General features: G+C 37.8%; 1 protein-coding gene across 7 annotated transcripts in view; it reads right to left on the bottom strand.

The window, feature by feature from the left end:
• Window positions 1-13,078, bottom strand: part of DMD (dystrophin) — a 906,062-nt gene that overhangs the window by 448,949 nt on the left and 444,035 nt on the right. For all 7 annotated transcript variants that reach the window (XR_014492555.1, XM_083362891.1, XM_083362889.1 and 4 more), the window contains 3 exons: window positions 11,770-11,919; window positions 6,430-6,591; window positions 3,897-4,007 (listed from right to left, as the gene is read on the bottom strand). Coding sequence is in view for 6 of the 7 variants with exons in the window: in XM_083362891.1 (XP_083219017.1) it covers window positions 3,897-4,007; window positions 6,430-6,591; window positions 11,770-11,919 (423 nt within the window). In the remaining variant the exon portion in view is untranslated. The remainder of the gene's footprint in view (window positions 1-3,896; window positions 4,008-6,429; window positions 6,592-11,769; window positions 11,920-13,078) is intronic.

Here is a 13,078-nt window from a genome sequence, read left to right as displayed (position 1 = left end):
ATTAATTATTTTCTTCAAATTTTTATGCAATATATCACTCCACACAAGAAACAAATTTGTTGTTGTTGTTAGCTACGAAGTCGTGTCCGACCCATCGTGACCCTATGGACAACGTTCCTCCATGCCTTCCTGTCCTCTATCATCTTCTGGAGTCCATTTAAACTCACACCTACTGCTTCAGTGACTCCATCCAGCCACCTCATTTTCTGTCGTCCCCTTCTTCTCTTGCCCTCAATCTTTCCCAGCATTAGGCTTTTGTCCAGTGAGTCCTTCCTTCTCATTAGGTGGCCAAAGTATTTGAGTTTTAACTTCAGGATCTGGCCTTCTAAAGAGCAGTCAGGGTTGATCTCCTCTAGGACTGACCGGCTTGATCGCCTTGCAGTCCAAGGGACTTGCAGGAGTCTTCTCCAGCACCACAATTCAAAGGCCTCAATTCTTTCACGCTCAGCCTTTTTTATGGTCCAAATTTCACTGTCATACATTGCAACTGGGAAGACCATAGCCTTGACTATATGCACTTTTGTTGACAGGGTGATGTCTCTGCTTTTTAGTGTGCTGTCTAGATTTGTCATGGCTTTCCTCCTGTGGAGCAAGCATCTTTTAATTTCTTGGCTACAGTCCCCATGTGCAGTGATCTTGGAGCCTAGAAAAATAAAATCTGTCACTACCTCCATTTCTTCCCCATCTATTTGCCGGGAATTGAGAGGGCCAGATGCCAGGATCTTGGTTTTCTTAATTTTAAGTTTCAACCCAACTTTTGCATTCTCCTTCTTCACCCGCAACAAGAGGCTCTTTAGTTCTTCTTCACTTTCTGCCATTAGAGTGGTATCATCTGCATATCTTAGGTTGTTGATATTTCTTCCAGCAATCTTAATTCCAACTTTTGATTCATCTAGCCCTGCCTTTCTCATGATGTGCTCTGCATATAAGTTAAATAGGCAGGGCGACAGTATACAGCCTTGCCAGACTCCTTTCCCAATTTGGAACCAATCAGTGGTTCCGTGTCCAGTTCTCACTGTTGCTTCTTGGCCCACATATAGGTTTCTCAAGAGACAAATAAGATGGTCTGGTACTCCCATCTCTTTAAGAACTTGCCACAGTTTGTTATGATCCACACAATCAAAGCCTTTAGCATAGTCAATGAAGCAGAAGTAGATGTTTTTCTGGAACTCTCTAGCTTTCTCCATGATCCAGCGTATGTTGGCAATTTGATCTCTAGTTCTTCTGCCTCTTCGAAATCATGCCTGTACTTCAGGTAGTTCTTGATCCACATACTGCTGGAGTCTAGATTGTAGGATTTTAAGCATAACTTTACTAGCATGAGAAATGAGTGCAATGATGCGATAGTTTGATCATTCTTTGGCACTGCATTTCTTTGGAATTGGAATGTAAACTGATCTTTTCCAATCCTGTGGCCACTGTTGAGTTTTCCAAATTTGCTGGCAAATTGAGTGTAACACTTTTACTGCATCGTCTTTTAAGATTTTGAATAGCTCAACTGGAATACTGTCACCTCCACTAGCTTTGTTGTTGCTCAGCTTTTCTAAGGCCCACTTCACTTCACATTCTAGGATGTCTGGCTCGAGGTGAGTGACCACCTCATTGTGATTATCAGGGACGTTAAGCTCATTCTTGTATAGTTCTTCTGTGTAATTTTGCCACCTCTTCTTAATCTCTTCTGCCTATTTTAGGTCCCTGCCATTTTGGTCCTTTATCATGCCCATTTTTGCATTAAACATTCCCTTCATCTCTCCAATTTTCTTGAAAAGATCTCTGGTCCTCCCTATTCTATTGTTTTCTTCTATTTCTTTGCACTGTTCATTTAAGAAGGCATTCTTATCTCTTCTAGCTATTCTCTGGAATTCTGCATTCAATTGGGCATATCTTTCTTTTTCTCCCTTGCCTTTCACTTCCCTCCTTTCATCAGCTATTTGCAAAACTTCCTCAGACAGCCATTTTGCTTTCTTGCATTTTTTTTCTTTGGGATGGTTGCTACCTGTTGTACAATGTTGTGAACCTCCGTCCATAGTTCTTCAGGCACTCTGTCTATCAGATCTAATTCCTTAAATCTATTTGTCACCTCTACTGTATATTGAACAGGGATATGATTTAATTCATACCTGACTGGCCTAGTGCTTTTCCCTACTTTCTTCAGTTTAAGCGTAAACTTTGCAATGAGAAGCTGATGGTCTGAGCCACAGTCAGCTCCTGGTCTTGTTTTTACTAACTGTATAGAGGTTCTCCATCTTTGGCTGCAGAGCACATAGTCAATCTTATTTCTGTGTTGACCGTCTGGTGATGTCCATATGTAGAGCCGTCTCTTGGGTTGTTGGAAAAGAGTGTTTGCTATGACCATCGTATTCTCTTGACAAAATTCTATGAGCCTGAGCCCTGCTTCATTTTGTACTCCAAGGACAAACTTGCCTGTTATTCCAGTTATCTTTTGGCTTCCTACTTTAGCATTCCAATCCCCCATGATGATAAGGACATCATTTTTTGGTGTTAGTTCTATAAGGTGCTGTAGTGCTTCATAGAACCGGTCAATTTCATCCTCTTCAGCACCGGTGGTTGGGGCATAGACTTGCTGTGATATTGAATGGTTTGCCTTGGATTCGAACTGACATCATTCTGTCATTTTGAGGATTGTATCCCAGTATTGCTTTTCCTACTCTTTTATTGACTATGAAGGCTACTCCATTTCTTCTGAGGGATTCTTCCCCGTAGTAGTATACCTGATGGTCATCTGAATTAAATTCACCCATTCCTGTCCATTTTAGTTCGCTGATACCTAAGATGTCAATGTTCAGTCTTGTCATCTCTTGTTTGACCACGTCCAGCTTGCCTTGATTCATGTATCTTACATTCCAGATTTCTATGGAGAAAAAATCTTTACAGCATCGGACTTTCCTTTCACCACCAGACACATCCACAGCTGAGCGCCCTTTCGGCTTTGGCCCAGTCGCTTCATTCTTTCTGGCGCTACTAGTACTAGCCCTCTGCTCTTCCACAGTAGCATATTGGACACCTTCCGACCTGAGGGGCTCATCTTCCAGCGTCATATCATTTTACCTTTTGGTACAGTCCATAGGGTTTTCATGGCAAAGATACTGGAGTGGGTTGCCATTTCCTTCTCCAAATAACAACAAGAAACAAATAGTGATCTCATATTTAGAATTCATTATCTGTATGTGGGAATAGCAGTTAATTGTATGCATTGAATTTAGAAAATATGTTAACTCGTGGATTTCTTTAAGAAATATTATTCCTCAGATACATTCAATCTGCTTCTGGTGGTCAGTGCAAAATATGTGAATATGAAAGAAAAGGAATTATCTACCCAAAAATGTAATCTGAAAACAAAATTCTACCAGCAGCTACTATATAAATGATCTTCCTGGAAGAGAAGGAGACATATATGTTTACATTTGCATAAAGCGTGTCAATAGAGTTTGGAAATTCTGCACTGATAAATCATGTCATATTTTTCATTTTATGTTACTACCCACCATGAACTGTTAACTCCATATTTTAAAAAATTCCCCAGCCATTTGATTATTTTAATTAACATACCATAATTTTGGATTCAACTTATATTATTACTTTAAGGGTGGCCAAATTTTGTCATGTAATAAATAGGATGTGCAGTAGTTAATTAACATGCTAAATTAGTTTATCAATATTAGTTTTATAAATGCTATGTCTCTTATGTAGTGATCATTATAAACTTTACATTAAACAAGAATTTGTGTGCTGCAAAGCATATTTTTAAATCAGATGCAAAGCGTTGCACCACATTAGTTCTATTTCTGGCATGATTAACACATAATTAAACTTTATTTTGAATATTTGAAGGTAGATTTTAAATTAATGTGTAAAAGCAAATTAAGTTCACAAACCTGTGCAGTGTCAATTTGAGAGAATATCCTTTTGGCAGAATCTTTACCCCGGTTACGTTTCTTCATTTCATCCAAGCTAATCTCATGGCTTGTCAACTCTGACTGAATTTTCTGGATGGATGCAGGGGTGGTGGTGATGGTGGAGAGAAGACAGGGTTTGAATCAAATTATATTACTTTTACAAGATGAATATGTCTGAATTTACACAAAGACATGGGAATAAATAAATTTAAATTATTAAAGTTGAATTCCAATAGTATAGGTACACTAATAGATTGTACATTGTTGATAGAATTGGTTTGAACTTCATCTATATTTATTTGTATACTTTAACACTTTGCTTTGAAAGTTGGCTGATGCTCTAGATCAGATTTCATAGATATATATTTTCACAGATGGCCCCAAAAGAGAAATAAACATTGTGCAAGTGGAGATTTTTATAGTATGGATGGAACTGTACAAGAGTCACTCCAAAACCTAGACTTGCCTCAAACAGAGAGATGGGATAAATTTAATAATAAAATGAATAAATAAATAATGATAAATTTGAGGTGTTTGTTCAAAATATAATTAACTTTTTGTCACCTATTCAGAATTGCATTATGTGTATTGGGTAACTATGTAAAGGCTCTAAATAAATAATTAAATACCACAGCATGAACAGAAGAAATTAAAATACATACATACTAGAGTTACAAAAATAATAGTATTATTTGTAGTAATCCCCTCAATTAAGAAAAGGATAGCTCAATTTCTGCGATAAATGAGATTTCCAGTTTTCTATTCTTTAATTATGTTTCTTCATAAAATAATATTTAACATTAAAATATTAAAGGATGATTTGTCTGAGCTTTGTATAATTTATTAGTTGGATGAGATGTCAAAAATTAAATCCAATAGTAATATTAATGGTAAGGTAATGGTAAGACTGAGTGGCTTCTGGTGCATGAGCTTCAGGATCAGGGACTTTAACATCTTTAGTTCTGGATGGGATTGAACTGCTCCAGACATACCCAGTGCATAACTTGGGAGTTCTCCTGGACTCTCAACTCCTGCTTGAAAAGCAGGTGGCAATTGTGATTTGGAGAGCCTTTGAGGAATCTTTCATTGAGCCAGTTGTGCCCTTTCCTGAATCATGACTCCCTGCAATCAGCCCTGGTCATCTTATGTCTGGACTTTACAATGGACTCTATGTGGGGCTATCTTTGAAGAACATTTGGAAGCTACAGCTAGCACAGAATGAAACTGCACAGATAGTTCTTGGTTCTCTAAGATGACTCATGTTGCACAAGTTGCACTGGTTGCCAGTTTGATTCCAGCTCCAGTTCAAGGTGTTGGTTATCGCCTTTAAAGTGCTTTGTGGCCTGGGTCCAGACTACCTGAAGAACCATCTCACGTCAATGGGATTGGTCCACCCCACCCATGCATGCTATAGACCCCAACAGTAAAGGAATTTCAGCTGTCAGTATCCAGAGAAAAAGTTGTGCTTCCTGAAGTGAGATTCACACCCATCCTTTTGGCCTCCCAAAAGGCTTTGAAACTTGGTTCTGTCATTGGCCTGGGGCCCCAATTGTTTCTGTATATGAAATTTATATAAATGCAAGATATTGATTTTGGTTTTACATACATAGTTTGCAATGTAGCCAGATTATATATAATTGCTTTCTTTTTTTATTCTTTTAATGGTCCTTCCATTTAACACCTACATAAAGATACTAGAAAAGATTACCCATCAGAATGTATGTATGTATGTTTGTGTGTATATATATGAGGTTTTCTTGGACATGTTTTTCATAAGTGGTTTGTCCAAGGAATTAGTCAAAAAACAACAACAACTCTTCAGGGACTTGTCCAGGCAGTCTCCAAGAATCAAACATGATTGAATGGGGAATATAAACACACACATACACACATGTACATGCATACATACATTGCCTCTTTCCTAGAGCTGAGAAAAAATGATTAGCCCAAGGTCACTGAGCTGACTTTGAGTGTAAGGCAGGACTAGAATTCATGGTCTTGTGGTTTCTAGTCTGATGCATTAACTATTACACAAAATTGGCTTTTATCTATCTGTATAACTCTGCTCCTTTTATGCAACACAATATGCATAAAATTACCCAAATAATTAAATGAAATATTTGTATGTTAATTCAATAAGAATTCATGGTGTTAATTGAAAATAGTAATCACAATGAGTAACTTATGGCATGATAAAAATAAAGTATTCATTTTCCTACTTTAAATTTACAGTACAAACATTTGCAAACTTTTAATTTGATGTGATAAAATAATGTTACATTAGCATCAGGAAAGATAAAAGAAACTTAAAAGATCATTTTACTCAAAAATATATGTGATCTTTTTGATTGCATGCAGTTCCTCTTACATTTGCCAGCTGGCAATTTTGTAAGAATTAGATCAATGATACTCTGGAATCATTGTTAAGTTTAGAACAATCTAATAAAATAAATTCTTACTTACTTCTTGAAATATAAAACTATTTAATGTAATTACATGTTATATGGCTCACCTGTGCTTCTTGGGGTACATGTGCTGCATCAATTCGGTCTGTAATGTATCCTGTTAATTGTCGATCAATGAAGGCCAGAGACTCTTGAATTAATTGAAGGGTTTTGTCAATCTCCTGAGCAGAGTGGATACTTTGTTCAAGAAACTTCTGTCTTCTCACCGCCTAGAAAATAATACAAAGAATTACACATCAATATTTTCAAAGTATCATTTACAATATAGCTTGCAGTACAAACTAGAATTTCCAATTAATATACAGCTACCTTTTTGTAAGATAAATTTCTTCGCTTCTTGCCAGCCATTTTATTTTTAAAAGAAATAACTGAGAAATAGCCAATGTGTAAAAAAAGAGAGAGATTGAAGAATTTTATGATGAATAGAATATTACAAATTGAAGTTCAGTATTCTGCTTAGATAGTATTCTGAGGCCACAGATATATCTGAGCTTATTTATCCCAAGAGATTTCATTTGAACAGAACAGAATTACAGTCACCACAATCCATTTTAAGATAATCCACTGTAATGAGTGACAGGGATAAACATGCTGCTTATAAAGCAACTGGAACAGAACATATAAATAGTTTCTTAGAGCATGGATTAATCACAGGAATGTTTAGTTCCTTATTATTTGTTTTTCACTGCATAGTTCACTACTAAGCCTACCTATAAAATTCTGAATAAGGTAGCATTCAACTTAAAATTACAGAAACTAAAGAATGCAGTAAACTTTAATATCACTAAAGCAGGTCTAGTTATATCACTTTAAACGTGTCCCATAATGTAAATCTAATAAATATGTTCACTATTTTACAAAGGTCATTTTTTGCAAGTTGTTCAGTTATTTCTACTTTAAAATTTAAGATGAGACTAGCAGATATTACCTTGTTTTTCAGGTTCTGCCTTATATATACACAGAGAATATATGAATTAATATACAGTGTAAATATATAGTATGTATGTATGTACACATACACATACATGCTGTATATTCATTAATTAAAAACAGCATGCAGGTTTTTTTATAAGATATTTATTTATTTATTTAATATGCAACCATCTAAAAGACAAGTCTGGGCAGCTTACAGACAATAATAAAGAAAAATATACAAATAATTAACGTTTTTAAAGCTGTACATAAAACTAAAAGCAAGGAGATGGATGGCACAGGGATGAGGTCTTCTTCTTACCCCATCAATTACCTCCAGGGGTTAGTGTTCTCTTTATATGAAAATAAAATTATATTGCAAGTTAAAATTGTTAGTCTCATGTTTTCAAAACTTTGTAAAATACAGTAAAGGAATGATTATGACCTATGGATTCATAACCAATAAAATGACAAACAATTTTTTACACATTTTTTAAATAGGAGAGCAAACAAACCCACAACATTTGTGATAGTTATTAGTTATTGTCAATCCACTCACAAAATGGCTGTGTTTATATTGTAAAGACATGGGTCTTGAGTAATAATAATATAACACCACTAGGTCAGATTGGGTGGGTATGTTCTAGGTCCCTAACCTTCAATATTGTCATCTGATGGGAACAGGGAGACAAACCTTTTCTGCACATGTTGCAACTCTATGGAATAGTCTTTTCCTTGAACTTCAGAAAGCCCTTACCCTATTCTGGAGGGATATGAATATCCGGCTTTTTACCCAGGAAATGGGCTAAGCTTTGCATTCACATAACAATGGAAACTACCTGTAAACTTAATTCACTAAGAAAACTCTATGAAAAGATTCCAATAAATTACTTAATGGAAGCTTTCAGTACCAGCTTCCTTCCTATGCCTACTTTGGGCTGATACTTATATTATATTTGGGCTGTTATATTTTAATTCAAACTCTGAGTTAACACTGTAGTGTCTCTTAACTTTTAGGTACCCAAGAATACTAATACTTCGCATCTCAGATTGCAACTATTGTCATGTATAAGCTTGTGAGTACAAACTGGATATGTTTTCATTAAAACATTATAGTATCAATATTAGTACATATTATTTGTAAATTAAGCTTCAATGGAATGACATTTAATTGTACGATTATAGAACAGGGCAGGAGTAGGCAACCTTGGGAACCCTTTAAATTGGAAGCAACCTAGGGGACACTTGAAAGCTGTCTTCCACTTGTCTCTCTCTTTGATTCTAACCCAGTAATATGCCTCTTGCAAGTCCAGTTTAGAAAACACTTTTCCCTTGGCGAGGTAGGCCAGCATGTCTTTCATGAGGGGCAAGGGGTACACATTTTCCATGCACATGGCATTAAGACCTCTAAAGTCAACGCAGAGATGAAGAGAACCATATTTCTTTTCCCAGAACAATACAAGGGCTGCCACTCAGGGTCTCACTGGCTGTATGAAATTCCGGGCTAGATACTTAGCTATAAACTGTCACAGTTTGTCTAGCAGTCTGGGAGTCGTGGAATATATTTTGGGCTTTGGGAGTTTGGCTCTGGGGATGATCTCGATAGCACAATTTGTGGACCGGTGAGGAGGGAGTTCATCCGAACCCATCTCACTGAACACCTCACTAAATCACGGTACTCCCCGGGTATGCCTTTTAACCATTCGCTATCACTGCCATTTCTCAGTCTGGCTTCCCCTTCTCACCCTGGATTTTCTCAGATGGGAGATTCCACTCTTTAGGGAATCTCAAGATCCCTTCCCGCCAATCTACCTCTAGGTTCCATCTTTTCAACCATGTCAGCCCTATAACAAGGTGCCAATCCATATAAGGTGTCACTATGAAAATTAAAGTCTTGGAATAGCTCTCCATGGTAAGACCCAGGGGTTCAGTGACAAAGCTGGTGATGGACCCATTGAGTTGGCAGAAGGCGATGAGGTTCTTCAACTTCCTCAGTCAGACCACTACTTTTCCCATCAAGGTTGGGCTATTTAGGCACCTGGTATAGCCCAAGTCTAGTATGGTATTTTCTTCCTTGCACGAGATTAACAGTTTTATGGGCATTATGATTGGCATGATGAGCCCACTTCCAAGGGGTCACCATCATATTCATTTTTGGGTATCCCCAGTTCATCTCCCTGTGGGGTTGGAGTTCCCCCTCCTGACTTTGGGGTTAGATGGAACTCCATAACCTTCCTGGTCTTCAGGGCTGTAGCCTTCCCCCAGACAGCTGGTCTACTTTTGTGGCTCGGGCTTTCGTGTGGCATTCCATAGCACGATGACCCTCCTTGACACATTTGAAGCAGGTTGTTGAGCATGGTTGAGCCGCCAGGGGTTTGGTTACCTCCTCTTTCTTTTCTGGTGGAGATCTCTTCCAGATTTTACCTGACCAGTATGGGTTGTGATTCTGGTCAATCTTTGCTTCTTCATCCAGGATGCGCCAGTCATGCAGGCAGACCAGCGCTCCGCAGGCGATTCAGGCATTATATAAGTCATCATTGAGCCCATCCTGGAAGCAGCTCACCAAGTTGTCCTTAGGCCAATTGAAGTGACCTGCCAGGTCACCTCTTCTGTGTAATCAGCTACAGGGTGGCGACCGGTCTCACCATCTTTCTGCAGTCCTGCACCTTCTGATCATCCAGATGGTCTTCAAAACATCCCCAACATGAAGCAGTTGAAGTTCAAGAGTTTGGGGGCACTGGAGTTGTGCAGGGTCACCATCCAATGGGCTGCAGCACCTTCCAGAGCCAGGGTGACAACCCTGACTCTAGCCTCCTCACTGGGGAGGGTCATTTCAGATACTTGCATGTAGGTGAGGATGTGAGTGAGGAAAAACCCAATTGTGGGGGGTCTCTGTCAAATTTCACCCCAAGGGGAACTAATTTTGGTTCAGGTTTGGGCTGTGGGGCTCTTCCCCTGGGTGCTTGGAGGGTGCCTCCTCCTAGGAACCTGGCCTGCTGAGGGGTGTCAGGGGTGGTTGTAGCCACCCCCCATGGCTGTTTCAGTGGTTGCCAACTCACTCCTGCTGCCCATGGCTTCTTCAAGCTAGTCCTTGCCTCTCCCTCTGCATCACTTGGATTTCACCTTCAGGTCTTTTTTTTTAAAAATAAATATTTTATTAATTTTCCAATGGGCTGCAGAACCTTCCATAACCAGGGTGACAACCCTGACTCTAGCCTCCTCACTGGGGAGGGTCATTTTAGATACTTGTATGTAGGTGAGGATGTGAGTAAGGAAAAACCCAATTGTGGGGGGTCTCTGTCAAATTTCACCCCAAGGGGAACTAATTTTGGCTCAGGTTCAGGCTGTGGGGCTCTCCCCCTGGCTGCTTGGAGGGTGTCTGCTCCTAGGAACCTGGCCTGCTGAAGGGTGGCGGGGTGGTTGTAGCCACCCCCATGGCTGTTTCAGTGGTTGCCAACTCACTCCTGCTGCCCGTGGCTTCTTCAAGCTTGTTAAAAGTAACAAATTTTAAGACATTTGTAACTATAAAAATTACACTGTAAGAATTTTTAATAGGAGCTATTGGGGAGTAGAGATAAAAATGTGATATGTAGAACATCCCTAAATAATCATATTTTATAATCCAAAATGACTACATTATTTTAAAGTCATTTTTCATGGACCTTCATAAAACACAATACCTTGTAATATGTTTTACTGGCTAATCTGGTCACTTGTGTCATATTGGCTTGTCATATTGTTCCGAAGAAAGATTAATCATCTGCTTTGAATTCTAGTTTTTGTTTATTGCATGTGATAATGCAAACAATTACTCCTAGGCAGGAATTAAGACTTGGACAAATCAAGTATTTGGCAGGTTACAGCCAATATGGGATGCAATAAGAGCAGTTTTTTCTACTTTATATGTATACATCTTTGAGATCTCTATTAGAAAAGCTATATACCACTTAGCTATTATATGGCATAATTTGTTGGAATGGTAAGCATTTCATTTAGCTCAAAAACAAATTAGGATTTAAAACAGCAAAATTAAATTGTCATTAATGTGGAAAACAAATATTCATTCTTCAGAATATATATTGATGCATTTAAAGATTAATGTGCTGTTTCTTCCTTCAGTAGAATTTGGTATCTCCAAACAGAAAAGGATTGCAATATCTTTTATTTACAATGAGAGGCCAACTTCTCAATCCTTAAATTGAGAATATAGGAATAATAGACAGTCATGCAAATTTCTTAAAAAGACAGCAAACGTCACAATTTTGAATGCACATATAACATATCGAAGATAATTTCTCTAGATCATCCAGATAACTCAAACTCTATTTCTTTTACTTGTATTCACACTATTTATTATTATTTTTTAAAAAAGTATAGAATAGTATATAGGTTATAACTTTATTTCTATGTAGAGTCACCCAGCACTTATGCCTAAAACAATGTTTAAAACAAAAAAGTAAAACAGAGAAATATACCTCCTGTTGTAGCTCTTCCCACCGAATATTGAATTTTTCAAGTTTCTCATTGATTAATTCATCCAAAACTCTACCATCTGTTAAAGTTTGTGCCAATTCACGAATCTGATTGCGATTATCTTCTGGATGCTGCCTTAATGTTTCCAGAGACTAAAATATCCATAAAAGGTATTATTGAGAGATTTCATTTATATAAAAGGAAAACAAATATTTCATTTCTATTTGTCAGGCTTCTGAGGTAGAGCAAATGAGGAAATCAAAATTGCAGGAATATCATACCTCTAGGGATAACAATGGAATTTGGAATACCCCTAACTGTGAACCTACTCCACTAGGGTTATTGTGGACCACTCTAGATCTGGCAGGACATCACTCACCTGTCCAGAAGCATTTTGATGGCATCTCAGCCCATATCCTAGATGATGTCTCCAAGTGGTTTCATATAGATGTTAAAAAACATATGTGATAAAATAGGACTCAGACCTAATCAATTGCCAGATCCCTCATTATCTTCTGGAAACAGCAACCCACGAAGGAGTGGAATCACCACAGTATAGTACTCCCACATTCTAATTCTGACAGGAGAATATCATGGCTGAGATACTGAAAGTTTCTAGGTGGACCAACAAGCTCCTACTCTCCTTGTGTGATGGAATGTGCACTTTTAGGAGCCATGGGAGAGAGTTTTGGCAACCCAGAGCTTTCCGGGGAGAGGCCCGGGTTAAGAGCTGGATGGGAAGAGGGAAAAGAGGTTCAGGACTGCCAAATCTTAGACTCTCTTAGGATATATCTAGAAAGTTGTAGTATTAGTTTGGCAATATTTGGTCCATTAGCCACAAGCAAATAAAGGGTTGAACTTGAGTGGATGTCATCTTTGGGCTTGGGCCTTTTTTCCAATATGTTTATACTTCACTGCAAGGCCTCAAACCAAATTGAAATGAATCCAGAAAATATTTTTCATCCAAGAGAGCCTAGTGTTGGTCTGTTGAATTAAATATCAGCACAGTTTATTAAGGCAGGTAAGAAAACAGGTCTGATGTGCTTAAAGAAGAAACATTATTCATTAGAGCAAAAGTGGAGCCTTTCCTTCTTGATCACAATAAGGAATATAAACCAGTTAGACATAATGAAAGCTTTTAAGCATTATGGAAAATACAGTAGTACTAGTTTTATAACTCTGAAAATATTTAAAAATGTGTGAGGAAATTAAGGAAAAAATGGATTAGTTTGAGAATACAAAAACATGGCAATCATGTATAGTTATTTGGATTTGTTTTAAGACTGAGCACATATAATATTACTTACTAGA

The sequence above is a fragment of the Vipera ursinii genome (assembly GCF_947247035.1).
Source record: "Vipera ursinii genome assembly, chromosome: 4".
Lineage (NCBI taxonomy): Eukaryota > Metazoa > Chordata > Lepidosauria > Squamata > Viperidae > Vipera > Vipera ursinii.
This window is presented reverse-complemented; position numbering and strand designations above follow the sequence as displayed.